At 41.3% G+C, this 20,693-nt stretch overlaps 2 protein-coding genes across 2 annotated transcripts; both read right to left on the minus strand.

Annotated features, from left to right (window-relative positions):
• Positions 1 to 873: 873 nt before the first annotated feature.
• On the minus strand, positions 874 to 4,255 carry LOC142235461 (uncharacterized). Its single transcript, XM_075306717.1, has 5 exons — positions 3,816 to 4,255; positions 3,548 to 3,741; positions 3,391 to 3,479; positions 1,382 to 3,131; positions 874 to 1,310 (listed from the first exon to the last, which is right to left on the minus strand). The coding sequence occupies exons 1-5, from the start codon at positions 4,253 to 4,255 to the stop codon at positions 874 to 876; spliced, it is 2,910 nt and encodes a 969-aa protein (XP_075162832.1).
• Positions 4,256 to 9,662: 5,407 nt separating this feature from the next.
• LOC142235462 (uncharacterized) lies at positions 9,663 to 14,563 on the minus strand. Its single transcript, XM_075306718.1, has 4 exons — positions 12,237 to 14,563; positions 11,880 to 12,140; positions 11,337 to 11,772; positions 9,663 to 10,004 (listed from the first exon to the last, which is right to left on the minus strand). The coding sequence occupies exons 1-4, from the start codon at positions 14,561 to 14,563 to the stop codon at positions 9,663 to 9,665; spliced, it is 3,366 nt and encodes a 1,121-aa protein (XP_075162833.1).
• Between the last annotated feature and the right edge of the window lie 6,130 nt (positions 14,564 to 20,693).

A 20,693-nucleotide genomic window follows, 5' to 3' on the forward strand; every position in this document is an offset into this window, starting at 1 on the left:
TATGAAAAAATAAATAGCGCCCACTCAGGGCCACCTCAATGTAATTTATATTTAAGATACAAATGGGATTGTTTCATGGTCCACTTCCATGCTTCCAAAAAACGCCCATCCAAAAATGGTATTTTGTATGTAGGGCATACCCTCTGTCTTTTCTGGCAGGCCTAGGTAAAGTTTATGCGCCACATCTCTTCCTAAAACCACCGAGCAACTCATCGGTAAATAAAAGGAGCAGTCTGCAACGTCCTCTATATCAAATTTTTTCCACACGGATGACGGATGAACCGGGCGAAGGGGCGTATATGGGGACGCCGCTATCTTTGGTTCTAATGTAACGGTCAACGTACGGACCGCATTGTGACGATCAATGAGGATAAATTCCGTTGGATATTCTTTCTCTGCTTCGAATACGGTAGGCAAATAATGGTTTGTCACATGGAAATAACTTGTAGGCGTATTTGGGTCCATCAAAACTCTAACCACCCTTGGCTCCTCTTTGACACGAGTGCGTCGCATTGACACTAGAGCTGTAATTTCCATCCACTGAAATTTCCGTTCGTTCACGGGGTGTAATATGGTATGATGACCGAACCAGCAGGTACGGCAAGGCCCGCTCTTACACTTGTCTATTTGATGTGAGATAGCTAAACAGTTCTCGCATACCTCATTCTTCGCAGCATATCTTGCCTTTTCCGTCGGCGGCAACACCAAAAAGCGACGACACAATCTGAGAGAATGCCGAGTGTCACATAGGAGGCAGCGATAATCTTCCTGGTAGTAAGCCATATCTGCAGAGAGACAAAAAATCTATTTTAACCCGTTAGCGAAGTGAGTGTGGAATAGAGACAGAAGACTGGCATTGGAAATGTTGTAATTTTATTGGGAGAGAGGTAACAGTACGAGTTTGTGAATGGGACGAGTTATTACACCCGTAGCCGTTCTTAGGTCAACCACTCTAACATGACCATCTGAGCCCGAGTATAATTTTATAACTCTGCCCAGTCGCCATCCAGGTTCTTGCCGCAGAACCACCATATCACCTAACTTGAGATCTACGGAGGGCCTTTGCCACTTATTCCTCTTGTGTAGCTCTTTAAGGTAGTCCGATTTCCATCTTCTACAAAATTCTTGTTGTACTTGCTTTAATCTACGCCACCTATTTAGGAGAGAAGTTTTTATTGGCAATTCCTCAGGTTCGGCGGGGGACAGTAAAGAGGCACCAATTAAGAAATGACCTGGAGTCAAAACTGCGAAATCGTCGTGGCTCTCTGACATGGGTGTAAGAGGACGTGAGTTGAGGCAGGATTCAATCGCTGCCAGTATAATACAAAACTCCTCATAGGTATGACGGATTTGTCCTGCAATTTTTTTAAGTGAGTCTTGCAGTTTTTGACACCTGCCTCCCACAATCCTCCCATGTGGGGAGCATCTGCAGGGATGAAGTGCCATTCCAGGCTTTGGTGGCCGTAACGCAAAGTGGCTTCCGACTTAAGTTCTGCTAATGACTTCCTCAAGTTGGCTTTTATCTCTTTGGCGGCACCCACAACGTTGCGACCGTTGTCAGAGTATATCCTATTGGGACAACCTCGACGCGAGACAAATCGAGTCAACGCGGCCAAGAAATCAGGTGTGGACAGATCGCTAACGGCTTCCAGGTGAATCGCCTTCGTGGCGAAACAGACATAGAGACAGATGTAACCTTTGGTAATACGACAGCCTCTTCCCGCGAAGTTTTTCAGGTCAAATGGACCTGCGAAGTCAACCCCGGTATTTGCAAACGGGCGACTGAAAGTTGTCCGTTCTGGGGGAAGGGCAGCCATTATTTGGACCTGTTTGGACCGACGTGCCAATACGCATTCTTTGCAAGAACGGACACAGGACTTGATGACATTTTTTGCTTTCAGAATCCAGCACTCAAGTCGTATTGTTGCCAGCATAAGTTGAGGTCCCCCATGTAGAGTCAGTCTATGGATAAACCGAATATAAAGCTTAGCAAACCAGCTCGTAGGAGAAAGAATGAATGGGTGCAACTCGTTAGACGTCAGTCGCAAGGTATCGTACTTTATTCTTCCTCTAGAGGCAGGGTGTGTAGCGTGGAAAAATCTAAACATATACGCAATTACGTGTAATGCCCTTGAGAGACACGAAAAACGTTCAAGCATGTCGTCCAATTCCGCTAATCTATCGACATGAAACTGCAATGGCTTCGCTTCAATGTTTGTTTCAGGAATAGTCCTACTTCCGGACCACAATCTATCCTCGTCTTTTAACCACGACGGTCCTGACCACCAAAGTGCGTTGTCCTTCAATTCTGAAGGAGTTACCCTCCGGGTTGCTAGATCAGCGGGATTGTCGTAAGTGGAGACATGACGCCAACAGCCCCCTACTATGTCTTGAATTTTGGCAACCCTGTTCGCCACAAAGGTGGTCCACGTATGTGATGGCTTTTTAAGCCATGCAAGTACTATTGTTGAGTCCGACCATAAGTATAGTGGACGATTAGTTACATCCATTTGAGGCAAAAATACATTTATCAACTCTGCTAGAAGCAAAGCTCCGCACAATTCTAGCCTAGGCAGAGACAGTTTTTTAATAGGCGCCACCCTCGACTTAGAAACAAGTAAACTTGTGTGTATCTCACTACCCCACTTCACCCTCGCGTATAATACAGCCGCATACGCAAGTTCCGAAGAGTCACAGAACCCGTGAAACTCGATTTCGGAGTCGGCTGTGTATCGAATCCACCGTGGTATATTTATTTGATCAATATAAACATAACTTCTAATAAACTGTCTCCACTTTATCAGAGATAGTTGCTTTAGGGAATCATCCCATCCAGTTTTATCCAGCCATAGCTGTTGCATCAATATCTTTGCCGTAACTATGACTGGAGATAACCATCCCAAAGGGTCAAAGAGTCGGGCTATGATTGATAGAACTTCCCTCTTGGTGAACGTTTCCTTGTTTTTCAACTTCTCAGAGACAAAATAAAAGGAATCCGTTTTGGCGTTCCACCTAATTCCTAGGGTTTTTGCCGAACTTTTATCGTCGAAATCTAAAAAATCTTCGCATAAGAGATTATCTCTATATTCTTCGTTTTCTAGAGCCAATTCATGAGATATTGGCGCCACTATCTAATAGACCACATTTCTTAAAATCAAAAATGTGAACTCGTGCATAATATCGTCGATCATCCGCATTATTAATAATGGCTGATACAACATATTTCGAATATAACTTCCGTCTTTTATAAAAGATTCGTAGGCGAATAGTTGACCGTTTAGGCCGTTTTTGTGAACAATTGAGAGAATCAACAGAAAAAATTTGATCGCGTTTCTTAACATACTATTGATATCTTATATGGTACGGAAGTAATGGATATAAGTTAGTTGCCGGCAATGATTTCTTGTCTGTATTGCGCTGCAAAATAGTAATTCCTTGTGAACAATTTGTGGGATTTTTGACACCATAAGCGGCATCTACTTCGACGAGAAATTTCGGAGATAACTTTCCTCGGAGAATAATTTCTCCCTAAGCTGCACTAAATTACGAAGATGAGGGATTGTAAACACGGGTACGTACAAGAGCTCATGGCGAATTTCTGGTCTTAAATTTCTTACCAGAATTTCTACCAGCTCCTCTTCTGGCAGCGGCTGACTCAATCTATCCAATATCGAACATTCTGGTCTTAAATTTCTTACCAGAATTTCTACCAGCTCCTCTTCTGGCAGCGGCTGACTCAATCTATCCAATATCGAACATACCGAATCATAAAAAGGCTCAAATGTCTCGCCCGACTTCATCTTCCGATTTCTAACCTCCTCTTTAATGTCAAAGTCCGACCGCATATCTGAGATTTCAGAGCGGCACAAAATGATGTCCATTCTATGGAGTCCACTTGCTTGTGGCATCTCCAATACCAATCTCTAGCCTTGCCTGAGAGTATAATGGGAAGATTTCTGCATATAACACTAAAGTCTTCACCAAAATTCTCTCGTGCCAAAGTCCTTATCCGATACAAAAATTGATCAATTGCCAATCCAGAACTGTAACTATCAAACTTGATATTCCAATTTTGTATAATGGAAGTAAACTTTTCTGGTCTGATAATCATCATATGCCCCGTATGGTCCTGTAAACCAGCACTATTAGTGGGATTATTCGTATAAGAGTTGTTCGGATTTAATGGTGCTGTATTTGAACCTAATAAGTCGTGAGTATGATTCTGAGACATGCGAGGATTTCCTTGTAAATTCATATTCTGAAAATATCTAGCAATACTATTTCCAATGATATTGTGGATGTATTGGTTTGAATTTGGTTGCCCTCACTGGCGCTGATACGAGTTGGGGTACTCAATTCTAAGTTGCCAGTGGGTTTATCCAAAATTTGAATTGGGGTTCCTGGTAGGCCAACATTATTATTTTCCTGAAATACCATTTTGTTTACATTTCTGGTTATGGGACGATTCCACAATGTCCCTCTGCCCTTTCCCCGAAATGAAGAGTTCTGTTTCTTATTCGATTCCGTCTGAATAGCAACTGCTGTATTATTATGCCTGTTGGGGCGCACCCCCAACCCAACGGCCTTTTTTATCTTTTGGTGTAGGCAACGATGGAGCTAGCCTGTCGCGCACTTTTCTTTGGGTGTACACCTCTTTTGTTTATTCTTTTGTCACCCTTATTATAGAGACACTGTAGAACAGGCGTTGGATTCACTCGCCTTGGATGGGACAATATTGGGGTGACAACCTTGCCACGGACACTTTCACTTGGTTTCACCTATCTGCCTTAAGGGGGCACCGAAGTGCCGATTAATTAGAAGACTTTGATTTAGACGATATTCAATACAATTATTAGGATTTATTGAGGTTTAATTTTTATAAATAATATTCATGCTTCTAATTTAATGTATAATAAATGCCCGATTGCCGCCTTGAATCAGTTAATTGCGGCCACTAGGTTTTTTGATTCGCACTCGCGCCGTTTTAAAACAAACAATTTATCAATACGCCTTATTGGTGGCTAGTTTATTCGGTTTTCCTTTTCACGATTAAGCTGTGTTTTCTATGACAAGGAAATCTTGTTGCGCGCTCGATGCTTGTGGGTATTAGACCGACCAAAGAAAAAACGACGTCTTCTCTTCTCTCATTAGATATCGATGCAAGATTTCTTGTATTTCAACGGCGACAATCGGATGTGTTAACGGCCATACGTTCACTCATGCAGGGATGCCATTATCCGTGTTTGTTTTCCGATTTACATATGGCATATTCGCACCCCCGCATGCGTGAACATACCGCCCCCCTTGCACCGTCAGTGCTAAACGTAAACTAGTAAATACTTAAATAAAATATCAATTCATAGATACGGTTAAAATATGAGATCTCTAGCTACGAATACAATCCACACGCAGTTTTGGCATGCAATCAATTAGAATTCATTGTTACTAAGTAATATAATATATTTGAGTCCTATCCTGAGGCAGTACCATGGTATATGAAAAAATAAATAGCGCCCACTCAGGGCCACCTCAATGTAATTTATATTTAAGATACAAATGGGATTGTTTCATGGTCCACTTCCATGCTTCCAAAAAACGCCCATCCAAAAATGGTATTTTGTATGTAGGGCATACCCTCTGTCTTTTCTGGCAGGCCTAGGTAAAGTTTATGCGCCACATCTCTTCCTAAAACCACCGAGCAACTCATCGGTTTGTGTAGTTTTGGAATCCGTATATGGCTTTGCAGCTTGGATTCGCCAAGAGAAAATAAATAAATAAATAAATAAATAAAAGGAGCAGTCTGCAACGTCCTCTATATCAAATTTTTTCCACACGGATGACGGATGAACCGGGCGAAGGGGCGTATATGGGGACGCCGCTATCTTTGGTTATAATGTAACGGTCAACGTACGGACCGCATTGTGACGATCAATGAGGATAAATTCCGTTGGATATTCTTTCTCTGCTTCGAATACGGTAGGCAAATAATGGTTTGTCACATGGAAATAACTTGTAGGCGTATTTGGGTCCATCAAAACTCTAACCACCCTTGGCTCCTCTTTGATACGAGTGCGTCGCATTGACACTAGAGCTGTCATTTCCATCCACTGAAATTTCCGTTCGTCCACGGGGTGTAATATGGTATGATGACCGAACCAGCAGGTACGGCAAGGCCGGCTCTTACACTTGTCTATTTGATGTGAGATAGCTAAACAGTTCTCGCATACCTCATTTTTCGCAACATATCTTGCCTTTTCCGTCGGCGGCAACACCAAAAAGCGACGACACAATCTGAGAGAATGCCGAGTGTCCATAGGAGGCAGCGATAATCTTCCTGGTAGTAAGCCATATCTGCAGAGAGACAAAAAATCTATTTTAACCCGTTAGCGAAGTGAGTGTGGAATAGAGACAGAAGACTGGCATTGGAAATGTTGTAATTTTATTGGGAGACAGGTAACAGTACGAGTTTGTGAATGGGACGAGTTATTACACCCGTAGCCGTTCTTAGGTCAACCACTCTAACATGACCATCTGAGCCCGAGTATAATTTTATAACTCTGCCCAGTCGCCATCCAGGTTCTTGCCGCAGAACCACCATATCACCTAACTTGAGATCTACGGAGGGCCTTTGCCACTTATTCCTCTTGTGTAGCTCTTTAAGGTAGTCCGATTTCCATCTTCTACAAAATTCTTGTTGTACTTGCTTTAATCTACGCCACCTATTTAGGAGAGAAGTTTTTATTGGCAATTCCTCAGGTTCGGCGGGGGACAATTTTTTTAAGTGAGTCTTTCAGCTTTTGACACCTGCCTCCCACAATCCTCCCATGTGGGGAGCATCTGCAGGGATGAAGTGCCATTCCCGGCTTTGGTGGCCGTAACGCAAAGTGGCTTCCGACTTAAGTTCTGCTAATGACTTCCTCAAGTTGGCTTTTATCTCTTTGGCGGCACCCACAAAGTTGCGACCGTTGTCAGAGTATATCCTATTGGGACAACCTCGACGCGAGACAAATCGAGTCAACGCGGCCAAGAAATCAGGTGTGGACAGATCGCTAACGGCTTCCAGGTGAATCGCCTTCGTGGCGAAACAGACAGAGAGACAGATGTAACCTTTGGTAATACGACAGCCTCTTCCCGCGAAGTTTTTCAGGTCAAATGGACCTGCGAAGTCAACCCCGGTATTTGCAAACGGGCGACTGAAAGTTGTCCGTTCTGGGGGAAGGGCAGCCATTATTTGGACCTGTTTGGACCGACGTGCCAATACGCATTCTTTGCAAGATCGGACACAGGACTTGATGACATTTTTTGCTTTCAGAATCCAGCACTCAAGTCGTATTGTTGCCAGCATAAGTTGAGGTCCCCCATGTAGAGTCAGTCTATGGATAAACCGAATATAAAGCTTAGCAAACCAGCTCGTAGGAGAAAGAATGAATGGGTGCAACTCGTTAGACGTCAGTCGCAAGGTATCGTACTTTATTCTTCCTCTAGAGGCAGGGTGTGTAGCGTGGAAAAATCTAAACATATACGCAATTACGTGTAATGCCCTTGAGAGACACGAAAAACGTTCAAGCATGTCGTCCAATTCCGCTAATCTATCGACATGAAACTGCAATGGCTTCGCTTCAATGTTTGTTTCAGGAATAGTCCTACTTCCGGACCACAATCTATCCTCGTCTTTTAACCACGACGGTCCTGACCACCAAAGTGCGTTGTCCTTCAATTCTGAAGGAGTTACCCTCCGGGTTGCTAGATCAGCGGGATTGTCGTAAGTGGAGACATGACGCCAACAGCCCCCTACTATGTCTTGAATTTTGGCAACCCTGTTCGCCACAAAGGTGGTCCACGTATGTGATGGCTTTTTAAGCCATGCAAGTACTATTGTTGAGTCCGACCATAAGTATAGTGGACGATTAGTTACATCCATTTGAGGCAAAAATACATTTATCAACTCTGCTAGAAGCAAAGCTCCGCACAATTCTAGCCTAGGCAGAGACAGTTTTTTAATAGGCGCCACCCTCGACTTAGAAACAAGTAAACTTGTGTGTATCTCACTACCCCACTTCACCCTCGCGTATAATACAGCCGCATACGCAAGTTCCGAAGAGTCACAGAACCCGTGAAACTCGATTTCGGAGTCGGCTGTGTATCGAATCCACCGTGGTATATTTATTTGATCAATATAAACATAACTTCTAATAAACTGTCTCCACTTTATCAGAGATAGTTGCTTTAGGGAATCATCCCATCCAGTTTTATCCAGCCATAGCTGTTGCATCAATATCTTTGCCGTAACTATGACTGGAGATAACCATCCCAAAGGGTCAAAGAGTCGGGCTATGATTGATAGAACTTCCCTCTTGGTGAACGTTTCCTTGTTTTTCAACTTCTCAGAGACAAAATAAAAGGAATCCGTTTTGGCGTTCCACCTAATTCCTAGGGTTTTTGCCGAACTTTTATCGTCGAAATCTAAAAAATCTTCGCATAAGAGATTATCTCTATATTCTTCGTTTTCTAGAGCCAATTCATGAGATATTGGCGCCACTATCTAATAGACCACATTTCTTAAAATCAAAAATGTGAACTCGTGCATAATATCGTCGATCATCCGCATTATTAATAATGGCTGATACAACATATTTCGAATATAACTTCCGTCTTTTATAAAAGATTCGTAGGCGAATAGTTGACCGTTTAGGCCGTTTTTGTGAACAATTGAGAGAATCAACAGAAAAATTTTGATCGCGTTTCTTAACATACTATTGATATCTTATATGGTACGGAAGTAATGGATATAAGTTAGTTGCCGGCAATGATTTCTTGTCTGTATTGCGCTGCAAAATAGTAATTCCTTGTGAACAATTTGTGGGATTTTTGACACCATAAGCGGCATCTACTTCGACGAGAAATTTCGGAGATAACTTTCCTCCGAGAATAATTTCTCCCTAAGCTGCACTAAATTACGAAGATGAGGGATTGTAAACACGGGTACGTACAAGAGCTCATGGCGAATTTCTGGTCTTAAATTTCTTACCAGAATTTCTACCAGCTCCTCTTCTGGCAGCGGCTGACTCAATCTATCCAATATCGAACATTCTGGTCTTAAATTTCTTACCAGAATTTCTACCAGCTCCTCTTCTGGCAGCGGCTGACTCAATCTATCCAATATCGAACATACCGAATCATAAAAAGGCTCAAATGTCTCGCCCGACTTCATCTTCCGATTTCTAACCTCCTCTTTAATGTCAAAGTCCGACCGCATATCTGAGATTTCAGAGCGGCACAAAATGATGTCCATTCTATGGAGTCCACTTGCTTGTGGCATCTCCAATACCAATCTCTAGCCTTGCCTGAGAGTATAATGGGAAGATTTCTGCATATAACACTAAAGTCTTCACCAAAATTCTCTCGTGCCAAAGTCCTTATCCGATACAAAAATTGATCAATTGCCAATCCAGAACTGTAACTATCAAACTTGATATTCCAATTTTGTATAATGGAAGTAAACTTTTCTGGTCTGATAATCATCATATGCCCCGTATGGTCCTGTAAACCAGCACTATTAGTGGGATTATTCGTATAAGAGTTGTTCGGATTTAATGGTGCTGTATTTGAACCTAATAAGTCGTGAGTATGATTCTGAGACATGCGAGGATTTCCTTGTAAATTCATATTCTGAAAATATCTAGCAATACTATTTCCAATGATATTGTGGATGTATTGGTTTGAATTTGGTTGCCCTCACTGGCGCTGATACGAGTTGGGGTACTCAATTCTAAGTTGCCAGTGGGTTTATCCAAAATTTGAATTGGGGTTCCTGGTAGGCCAACATTATTATTTTCCTGAAATACCATTTTGTTTACATTTCTGGTTATGGGACGATTCCACAATGTCCCTCTGCCCTTTCCCCGAAATGAAGAGTTCTGTTTCTTATTCGATTCCGTCTGAATAGCAACTGCTGTATTATTATGCCTGTTGGGGCGCACCCCCAACCCAACGGCCTTTTTTATCTTTTGGTGTAGGCAACGATGGAGCTAGCCTGTCGCGCACTTTTCTTTGGGTGTACACCTCTTTTGTTTATTCTTTTGTCACCCTTATTATAGAGACACTGTAGAACAGGCGTTGGATTCACTCGCCTTGGATGGGACAATATTGGGGTGACAACCTTGCCACGGACACTTTCACTTGGTTTCACCTATCTGCCTTAAGGGGGCACCGAAGTGCCGATTAATTAGAAGACTTTGATTTAGACGATATTCAATACAATTATTAGGATTTATTGAGGTTTAATTTTTATAAATAATATTCATGCTTCTAATTTAATGTATAATAAATGCCCGATTGCCGCCTTGAATCAGTTAATTGCGGCCACTATAGGTTTTTTGATTCGCACTCGCGCCGTTTTAAAACAAACAATTTATCAATACGCCTTATTGGTGGCTAGTTTATTCGGTTTTCCTTTTCACGATTAAGCTGTGTTTTCTATGACAAGGAAATCTTGTTGCGCGCTCGATGCTTGTGGGTATTAGACCGACCAAAGAAAAAACGACGTCTTCTCTTCTCTCATTAGATATCGATGCAAGATTTCTTGTATTTCAACGGCGACAATCGGATGTGTTAACGGCCATACGTTCACTCATGCAGGGATGCCATTATCCGTGTTTGTTTTCCGATTTACATATGGCATATTCGCACCCCCGCATGCGTGAACATACCGCCCCCCTTGCACCGTCAGTGCTAAACGTAAACTAGTAAATACTTAAATAAAATATCAATTCATAGATACGGTTAAAATATGAGATCTCTAGCTACGAATACAATCCACACGCAGTTTTGGCATGCAATCAATTAGAATTCATTGTTACTAAGTAATATAATATATTTGAGTCCTATCCTGAGGCAGTACCATGGTATATGAAAAAATAAATAGCGCCCACTCAGGGCCACCTCAATGTAATTTATATTTAAGATACAAATGGGATTGTTTCATGGTCCACTTCCATGCTTCCAAAAAACGCCCATCCAAAAATGGTATTTTGTATGTAGGGCATACCCTCTGTCTTTTCTGGCAGGCCTAGGTAAAGTTTATGCGCCACATCTCTTCCTAAAACCACCGAGCAACTCATCGGTTTGTGTAGTTTTGGAATCCGTATATGGCTTTGCAGCTTGGATTCGCCAAGAGAAAATAAATAAATAAATAAATAAATAAATAAATAAAAGGAGCAGTCTGCAACGTCCTCTATATCAAATTTTTTCCACACGGATGACGGATGAACCGGGCGAAGGGGTGTATATGGGGACGCCGCTATCTTTGGTTCTAATGTAACGGTCAACGTACGGACCGCATTGTGACGATCAATGAGGATAAATTCCGTTGGATATTCTTTCTCTGCTTCGAATACGGTAGGCAAATAATGGTTTGTCACATGGAAATAACTTGTAGGCGTATTTGGGTCCATCAAAACTCTAACCACCCTTGGCTCCTCTTTGATACGAGTGCGTCGCATTGACACTAGAGCTGTCATTTCCATCCACTGAAATTTCCGTTCGTCCACGGGGTGTAATATGGTATGATGACCGAACCAGCAGGTACGGCAAGGCCGGCTCTTACACTTGTCTATTTGATATGAGATAGCTAAAAAGTTCTCGCATACCTCATTTTTCGCAACATATCTTGCCTTTTCCGTCGGCGGCAACACCAAAAAGCGACGACACAATCTGAGAGAATGCCGAGTGTCCATAGGAGGCAGCGATAATCTTCCTGGTAGTAAGCCATATCTGCAGAGAGACAAAAAATCTATTTTAACCCGTTAGCGAAGTGAGTGTGGAATAGAGACAGAAGACTGGCATTGGAAATGTTGTAATTTTATTGGGAGACAGGTAACAGTACGAGTTTGTGAATGGGACGAGTTATTACACCCGCAGCCGTTCTTAGGTCAACCACTCTAACATGACCATCTGAGCCCGAGTATAATTTTATAACTCTGCCCAGTCGCCATCCAGGTTCTTGCCGCAGAACCACCATATCACCTAACTTGAGATCTACGGAGGGCCTTTGCCACTTATTCCTCTTGTGTAGCTCTTTAAGGTAGTCCGATTTCCATCTTCTACAAAATTCTTGTTGTACTTGCTTTAATCTACGCCACCTATTTAGGAGAGAAGTTTTTATTGGCAATTCCTCAGGTTCGGCGGGGGACAATTTTTTTAAGTGAGTCTTTCAGCTTTTGACACCTGCCTCCCACAATCCTCCCATGTGGGGAGCATCTGCAGGGATGAAGTGCCATTCCAGGCTTTGGTGGCCGTAACGCAAAGTGGCTTCCGACTTAAGTTCTGCTAATGACTTCCTCAAGTTGGCTTTTATCTCTTTGGCGGCACCCACAAAGTTGCGACCGTTGTCAGAGTATATCCTATTGGGACAACCTCGACGCGAGACAAATCGAGTCAACGCGGCCAAGAAATCAGGTGTGGACAGATCGCTAACGGCTTCCAGGTGAATCGCCTTCGTGGCGAAACAGACATAGAGACAGATGTAACCTTTGGTAATACGACAGCCTCTTCCCGCGAAGTTTTTCAGGTCAAATGGACCTGCGAAGTCAACCCCGGTATTTGCAAACGGGCGACTGAAAGTTATCCGTTCTGGGGGAAGGGCAGCCATTATTTGGACCTGTTTGGACCGACGTGCCAATACGCATTCTTTGCAAGATCGGACACAGGACTTGATGACATGTTTTGCTTTCAGAATCCAGCACTCAAGTCGTATTGTTGCCAGCATAAGTTGAGGTCCCCCATGTAGAGTCAGTCTATGGATAAACCGAATATAAAGCTTAGCAAACCAGCTCGTAGGAGAAAGAATGAATGGGTGCAACTCGTTAGACGTCAGTCGCAAGGTATCGTACTTTATTCTTCCTCTAGAGGCAGGGTGTGTAGCGTGGAAAAATCTAAACATATACGCAATTACGTGTAATGCCCTCGAGAGACACGAAAAACGTTCAAGCATGTCGTCCAATTCCGCTAATCTATCGACATGAACCTGCAATGGCTTCGCTTCAATGTTTGTTTCAGGAATAGTCCTACTTCCGGGCCACAATCTATCCTCGTCTTTTAACCACGACTGTCCTGACCTCCAAAGTGCGTTGTCCTTCAATTCTGCAGGAGTTACCCTCCGGGTTGCTAGATCAGCGGGATTGTCGTAAGTGGAGACATGACGCCAACAGCCCCCTACTATGTCTTGAATTTTGGCAACCCTGTTCGCCACAAAGGTGGTCCACGTATGTGATGGCTTTTTAAGCCATGCAAGTACTATTGTTGAGTCCGACCATAAGTATAGTGGACGATTAGTTACATCCATTTGAGGCAAAAATACATTTATCAACTCTGCTAGAAGCAAAGCTCCGCACAATTCTAGCCTAGGCAGAGACAGTTTTTTAATAGGCGCCACCCTCGACTTAGAAACAAGTAAACTTGTGTGTATCTCACTACCCCACTTCACCCTCGCGTATAATACAGCCGCATACGCAAGTTCCGAAGAGTCACAGAACCCGTGAAACTCGATTTCGGAGTCGGCTGTGTATCGAATCCACCGTGGTATATTTATTTTATCAATATCAACATAACTTCTAATAAACTGTCTCCACTTTATCGGAGATAGTTGCTTTAGGGAATCATCCCATCCAGTTTTATCCAGCCATAGCTGTTGCATCAATATCTTTGCCGTAACTATGACTGGAGATAACCATCCCAAAGGGTCAAAGAGTCGGGCTATGATTGATAGAACTTCCCTCTTGGTGAACGTTTCCTTGTTTTTCAACTTCTCAGAGACAAAATAAAAGGAATCCGTTTTGGCGTTCCACCTAATTCCTAGGGTTTTTGCCGAACTTTTATCGTCGAAATCTAAAAAATCTTCGCATAAGAGATTATCTCGGGGCAAATCCTCTAGAATTTGCTTCGCATTAGAAGTCCACTTGCGAAGTTCAAACCCGCCAGACAAAAGAATTCCATCTAATTCTTTCCTCGCACAAATTGCCTCAGAGACCGAGTGTGCACCAGCCAGCGCATCTTCAACATACATATTGTTTCTCAGAACCCTTGACCCTAGTGGAAATTTCCGTTCCTCATCATCCGCCAACTGGAGCAGGGTACGCAATGCCAAGTATGGCGCGCAGTTAACGCCGAACGTCACAGTTTTCAACTGGCAATCCCTAATCTCACTATCCGGATCCGATCGGTATAAAATCTTTTGATATCTGGCATGTTCTGGATTCACCAAGATTTGGCGATACATCTTGGTGATATCCGCATTGAAGACAAACCTGTACAATCTCCAATTCAAAACCAATGTCACAATGTCTTTCTGCAAGACAGGGCCCACATACAACAAGTCATTTAGACGTTTACCATTCGCCGAGGGACACGACGCGCTAAAAACTACTCTCAATTTCGTGGATACGCTATCGGGCTTATACACACCATGATGAGGCAGATAAAAACAGCTTTCTGATCCTCCCTTAGGAGCAGGCACCAGATACATATGCCCCAGAGACAAGTATTCATTAATGCCGTCATCATACATGACCTTTAGTTAAGGCTTTCGAGCCAGTGACTGTTCATTTCTTAGAAATTGACTTAGAGCCACGTACCTAAATATTTGAACTATTAAATGCACCCACCTTTGGGTCTGCTTTGAATGGGAGATCGACTATATACCTTCCCGCCGAATCTCTTTTCACCGTCGAGCGATATATATTTTCGCAGATCATGTCATCTTCACATATTGGACCTTCCCTTGGTAGTTCCTCGATTTCCCAAAACCGAGACAGCTGCTCATTTATCGATACCCTCGCACAATGAGCGACTCGAGACACATTCGTCGAATTCCTACCGGAATTTGGGCTAGTCACGATCCACCCGAAGACTGTTTTTTTGGGCTACCAGCGATTAGAATTAGTGGATATAAATTCCCTCCTATAAGGATATCCACAGGTCCACTTGCATAAAAATGTGGGTCAGCAAAATCCAAATTAGGCAACTGAGACATATAAAAATTTTTAAACGAATGTGTAGGGACACTTCCTGTTACATCAGGAACTACAAGCGCATCTATATCTATTGAGATCTTCGGATCAAACAGGGAACCTATGGTGAAAACTGCCAACTTTGTGCATTTCGTAAGGTGTTCTCCACCCAACCCAGATATATCCGCCGAAATATCTTTTGTAGGTAACTTCAGCATTTTCCTCAATTTCTCAGAGACAAATGAATCATCTGCACATGGGTCAATCAGCGCTCGCGCTTTATGAGATTGCCCATCTTTGAGATCGGTAACCCATGCAGTCGCTAACATGGTTTTGGTAGAAACCGGTTTTGGTAGAAACCTGACGTTCGCCGACGTTGACGCTGAAGGTTGCTCCTCAGTGGGCTCACTATTGGCATTGGACAATGGTGCATTCGATTTGCCACCATTCTGGTTACTATTTCCCCGCTGGGGCAAATTTGGTCTGTGTAATAATGTGTGGTGTTTCAAATTACATTCAGAACAAGTTTTCTGACTATGGCATTCTGATGCCATGTGTCCCAAAGACAAACAATTTATACAATATTTGTCCCTTCTGACGATTGACATTCTGTTTCTATAATTCATATTCATGAACTTGGGACAGGAGCGTAAGAAGTGATTTCCCTTGCAAACATTACATTTCTGAGCGTTCACTTTCGTATGATGAATTCTCAGACTTTTTGACTTGTCTAAATGATTGTAATTCTGCCGCTGAGGCAGTGAAGAATTCGAAGAATGTGGACCATAAATATCTGATACACTTTCCAAAGCATGAAATCTCTCCGTTAGAAACTTATCAAGTTCCTCCCATTTAGGTATCTCTGTTTTCTGAGCTACCGATTGTTCCCATAACGAAAGTGTCAATTTCGGTAATTTCGAGGAACATTGATATATAAATATTGGGTCCCATGAACCAATATCTATTTTATACAGCTTAAGAACCGATATTGCATTGTTTATCTCTCGCTGTAGTTTCTTCAAACCGCTGGAAGATTCCTGCATACATTGAGGCAGATTGAAAATAGTACGCAATTGATTTTTAATTACTAATCGTTTATTTTCATATTGGCTTCGTAGGTTTTCCCACGCTATCTCAAATCCTTCGGAAGTTAGAGGAATATGCCTGTTTATTTCCCTGGCTTCTCCACTAGATTTTTGAAAGAGGTGATACAATTTTTCGACCGCGTTTAACTTCTTGTTGTTTACATAGATAGCCGTAAATAAATCCCTAAAACTGGGCCAATTCAAATAATCTCCGTGAAAAATCTCAGTGTCACATGGCGGAACAGCGATAGAACTACTTGATTTTTGTGTGGCAGGAAGCGCAACCTCTTTTATTTTTGACTTTATACCCCCAATAATCGCCATGCATCGTATGTAAGCACTATGAACTTCAATTTTCTTTTTTCTTATGGTAGTCTTCTCTTTTTTCTCGCAGTCTGAATCAGCAATGCATTTTTTATAACATTCTTTCCATTCTCCATACATATCCTGAACTTCTTGTTGTTCTGCATCAATTGAGATGTCATTGTGTTGCAACTTTTCTGACAGCTTCACCGTATGAATTCTTCGCTTAATACAAGATACTCTTCTAAAAGCCCCATTTCCGAACAGTGATCCTAGCGCTAATAAACTATTTTTCCCGTTGAGAAAGATAACTATCGCACAGATACGCTTTATGAGACAGATGAAACGATTTCTCCTTGCCTAATTGCCAATTTTTAACCAAAATTGGTGCAAGTAAAATTCTCAATATTTGAGAATCAAGTATATTTGATAATTCTCTTTTAGAATATCCTGTACTGCAGTTTGTATAAATTAATGAATCAATTTACGACATAATACACATTCGGCTGCTAGCTGAGAACAAAAAGATGTTTTTTTTTTCTCCTCCTGATGTGAGACAAGAAATCCAAATAGAGACAGGAAAAGCACAAATCCAAATACATAAAAAATGCAAATATTTTTCCTTGCTCAAATTTCTATACGAAGATTTTATGTCCGCGACCGTTCAGCAGATATACAGATACAAAAAACAAAGTTAGTGTACGTTCAATTTGAGACAGTGTTATACTTTAAAATAATCCTCAAACTATTTTCCAATTTGTACAACTTCTTCTCCCAATTTGGAAGACTAGGTCCACTGTACGCCTTATAAAACTCTCTTTTGTATTCGTATGCAATCCTCTGTTTACTAAATTCATGTAATCTTTCTTATATGTACGCAAATGAAGTTTTTTTTTCTGCCTTAGCACAATATGAAAATTCAAATCAAATCAGTTTTGTTATACCACAGTGCTTCGAGACCGTTCATCAGGAGGCAAATACAAATGCCACGAACACAGTGAAAGTAAAAATGTTATTTTGAGACCGTACGTTATAGATTCGCCGACTTACGCTTTACGAATGTGTGCATAATCATAATTCAAACTTGGGATTATAAAATAATCATTATATTATAGGACAATCATAATAATAAATATATTCAAAAAATAATCAAAACGGGCACAACACGCTTTGTTATTTATTTCATCAACTTTATTGTTGTTTGTTTCGTGACGTTCTAGAGCATAGAAACAATATTTCATATATACAAATCAAACAGGTGTGCTAAAAATATTTACTGTCTGCTCTAACATCAGGAAGTATTAAAATCCAATTCCACACAACTTGTCCCAACTCACTGTGCATCCTGCATACTATGTTCTATAATCCCATACTAATTCTATAATGCATACTAATTCTATAATCCCACGAAGCCTTAAGGCTTGTCTGCAGGTTAATTATATTTTAAGTCTAATTGTACATAACAAGATTATCTATATCATTCAGCTCAGCTGTTTAATTTTTGATTCCATAATGACCATTGTTTTTTTTTTTTTGGTTTGTTTGTTTTTTTTTTTCAAATAAAACTGTTTATAAATCTTATTTCGGTATTTATTGCATATTAACAAAAAATTTCTAATGTCTTTCTTTTTTGTTTTCTTATTACTAATGTTAAATAAGTTTATCGGCAGAGAGTTCAACGTTGCTGGTAACGCCACTGCTAAATATGATTTCTCATAATTGTTTTTACATCTGGGGACTATATCTTCCTTATCTTCTACTCCTTGTGTTATGTCCATGGTTTATTGGCGTTAACAGGTCGGCATTAGAAGAAAATTCGTTTATTATAGTTGTTCTGTACAAGCCATTAATATTGAAAATTTGTAACTCTCTATAAATTTGCCGTAAGTGCATTTTTGGTTCTGTTCGTTGTTCGGTTAGTATTTCTAGTGGGCTGAGTTTGTGCGTCTGAGGAGTATTGATAGCTTCGATATAATATTTAATTTTTCTTTATTAAGTCTATAGATTAAATAATCCTTACAGACTAATTATAAATATATATTTACAAATAACATTATGCATTTAAAAATAGTATTATTTTACGCTTAAGTGTGGTATGATTTTCAGATAGGTCCAGTAAGAAGAAATACTTATTGAATTGAGATAACAGACGAAGTATTGGGTCATTATTCTCATAATTTGAAGGAGAAAAAGGGAATTTGAGCAGCTGGTAGTTCCGTGACGGCCTCAGAGGAACATTCACAAGGATCTGATTCAAAATATAAACACAATCCGTTCGTCCGTGAATAACATTAGACAAGAAAATAATATTTAGCATTGTACGGCGACTCTTTAAAGTTGGGAATTTGATTATATATTTTTTTATCCCAGGAATCCCATCTGGACCACCACTAGTGGACGCTTTAACTGAGAGAATAAAAACACAAGAAAGTTTCTCTTCTACAAAAACAACAAATGTCAACCGTATAGGTGTCGCACAATGTCTGTCGGCAGTTATAATTTCAAATTGTCTGCCAAAAAATTAATGGAATGAAAACATTTATAAAAAAGAATATTTGTTACTACAAAGTAGGGTTTAAATCCTATTTTCTTTACGTTTCGTAAAGTCGGCAGAGAACTGAACTGGTTGACGCCGACGTAAACTGTATGATATTTGAGAGAAGTGCCGACAAAAACTGCATGATATTAGATATGAATCATCAGCATCATAAGTACTATTCCTATAAACAGATTCAAAATAGCCCGCGAAACAGTCCGAAATGGACTGGTCCCCATAAAAGTCAACACCATCCCTCCGGATCTTTGATGGCCTAGTCGAAGACTTACGTTCCATCCTAACAAAATCATAAAAAGACCTCGGGTTACAACCCGAGGTCTTTTTATGATTTTCTAACCTTCTCACCTAACCTTATCAATGTAACGAACACAACACGCCCTTGATTCCATATTATAAATAGACCAAGCGACAGAGTACCGAGCATAATCAAAATCAGATCCCGTCCTCTTATAACGTCTAAAACATCTATTCCCATCATTCCTGAGTCTCGTCAACTCAGGGGAATACCAATGGAATCCACCCTTCGTCTAGGAGCAGTCCGAGACACAAAACCGTCCTTGTAGAAATTATCAACAGCCACATCGAGATCGGACAACCTACACCTACAAACAGAGCCCCAGTCAACACCCGAAAGAAGCGAATTCAATACATCAAAATTCGTCTTCTTAAAATATAGCGAAAATACCGCATCACTAGCAGCAACCATTTGAGGCCCATGAGCAACCTCCAAGAGGGAAAGAGAGAAAGCAGGGTGATACCTATCTTCGGGATAAAAAACAGGATCACATCTGGACAAATCAAAATTATAAGCATCGCCTACAAAAACCAAATCAAGAATCTTCCCAAAGAAATTCAAAACTGCATTGATCTGACCCAAATCATTCCGATCCACCTGAAGTAGTAAGTGAAATCAACGCCTCCGTATCAGAAAAATTAAAATCGCCCAAAACCACGTTCCTATTGTCACAAAATGACGCTCATAGATAGAATATTCTGAAACCGGAGCATAACCTAAATCCCAGAACATCTACCCTTACCGCAAGGAATCCAATATTATTAACATCGTCAAGAACAATTCGCTCAGAGGGGAAGGTGTCAAGGACACCAATTAGTACTCCACCACCAATCCTATCCATATGATCCTTCCTGAACACCAAGTAACGACCACAAAGAATCTCAGAATCATATACCGATGGCTTGAGCCAAGTCTCAGTCATAACCAAAACCGCAAACTCAAAATCAAAACTATCAGTATACAGCCTCGATAATTTCGTATTCAGCCTTCTGAACTTCTGATAAACAATAGAAAAAGAACCACTCAGTTTTTTGGAGATGGAGGAGGCCAAATATCACGATTACACAGCGTATCGAAGAGATCAGCATCAACAATAATCTTAAATGAAGACCTATTCTCAGAGAATTGAGACTTCCTAGACCCTGAGACCCTAGCCTAATATATCAATCAACGTCCCCAGCCGTCGTCTCCGGGGAAAAACGAGAAACAAAACCTACCCTCTTTGAAGCAGCCATATTGAGTTTCCTCGAGCTTTTCCCTTTCGGTTGAGGCTGAGGGCAATCCGACAAAGTAGGCGTCGCGAAAGTTATGAGAGACAAACCTGAATCAACCCCACGACCCCCGAAAATCACGATATCGAGTCAGTCACCAAAGGAATCGGTACAGGAGCTTGTGTGGGCTGTTCAGCTACAATACCTGTAACAGGATGACAAGCAATAGGAGCAGTC

Source organism: Haematobia irritans, chromosome 4 (genome assembly GCF_050003625.1).
Source record: "Haematobia irritans isolate KBUSLIRL chromosome 4, ASM5000362v1, whole genome shotgun sequence".
NCBI classification, from domain to species: domain Eukaryota; kingdom Metazoa; phylum Arthropoda; class Insecta; order Diptera; family Muscidae; genus Haematobia; species Haematobia irritans.

What these genes read in the sequence shown, in the direction of transcription:
- LOC142235462 (XM_075306718.1), bottom strand. Translation starts at nt 14,563, where the DNA reads ATGTATGATGACGGCATTAATGAATACTTGTCTCTGGGGCATATGTAT. An exon ending in CCCATTCACAAACTCGTACT is followed by an intron (nt 11,773 to 11,879) that starts GTTACCTGTCTC and finishes GTCTCTCTGCAG; the next exon opens with ATATGGCTTACTACCAGGAA. An exon ending in TCATTGATCGTCACAATGCG is followed by an intron (nt 10,005 to 11,336) that starts GTCCGTACGTTG and finishes CTACACCAAAAG; the next exon opens with ATAAAAAAGGCCGTTGGGTT.
- LOC142235461 (XM_075306717.1), bottom strand. Translation starts at nt 4,255, where the DNA reads ATGAATTTACAAGGAAATCCTCGCATGTCTCAGAATCATACTCACGAC. An exon ending in ACTTTGACATTAAAGAGGAG is followed by an intron (nt 3,742 to 3,815) that starts GTTAGAAATCGG and finishes GATATTGGATAG; the next exon opens with ATTGAGTCAGCCGCTGCCAG. An exon ending in GTTTACAATCCCTCATCTTC is followed by an intron (nt 3,480 to 3,547) that starts GTAATTTAGTGC and finishes TTCTCGTCGAAG; the next exon opens with TAGATGCCGCTTATGGTGTC.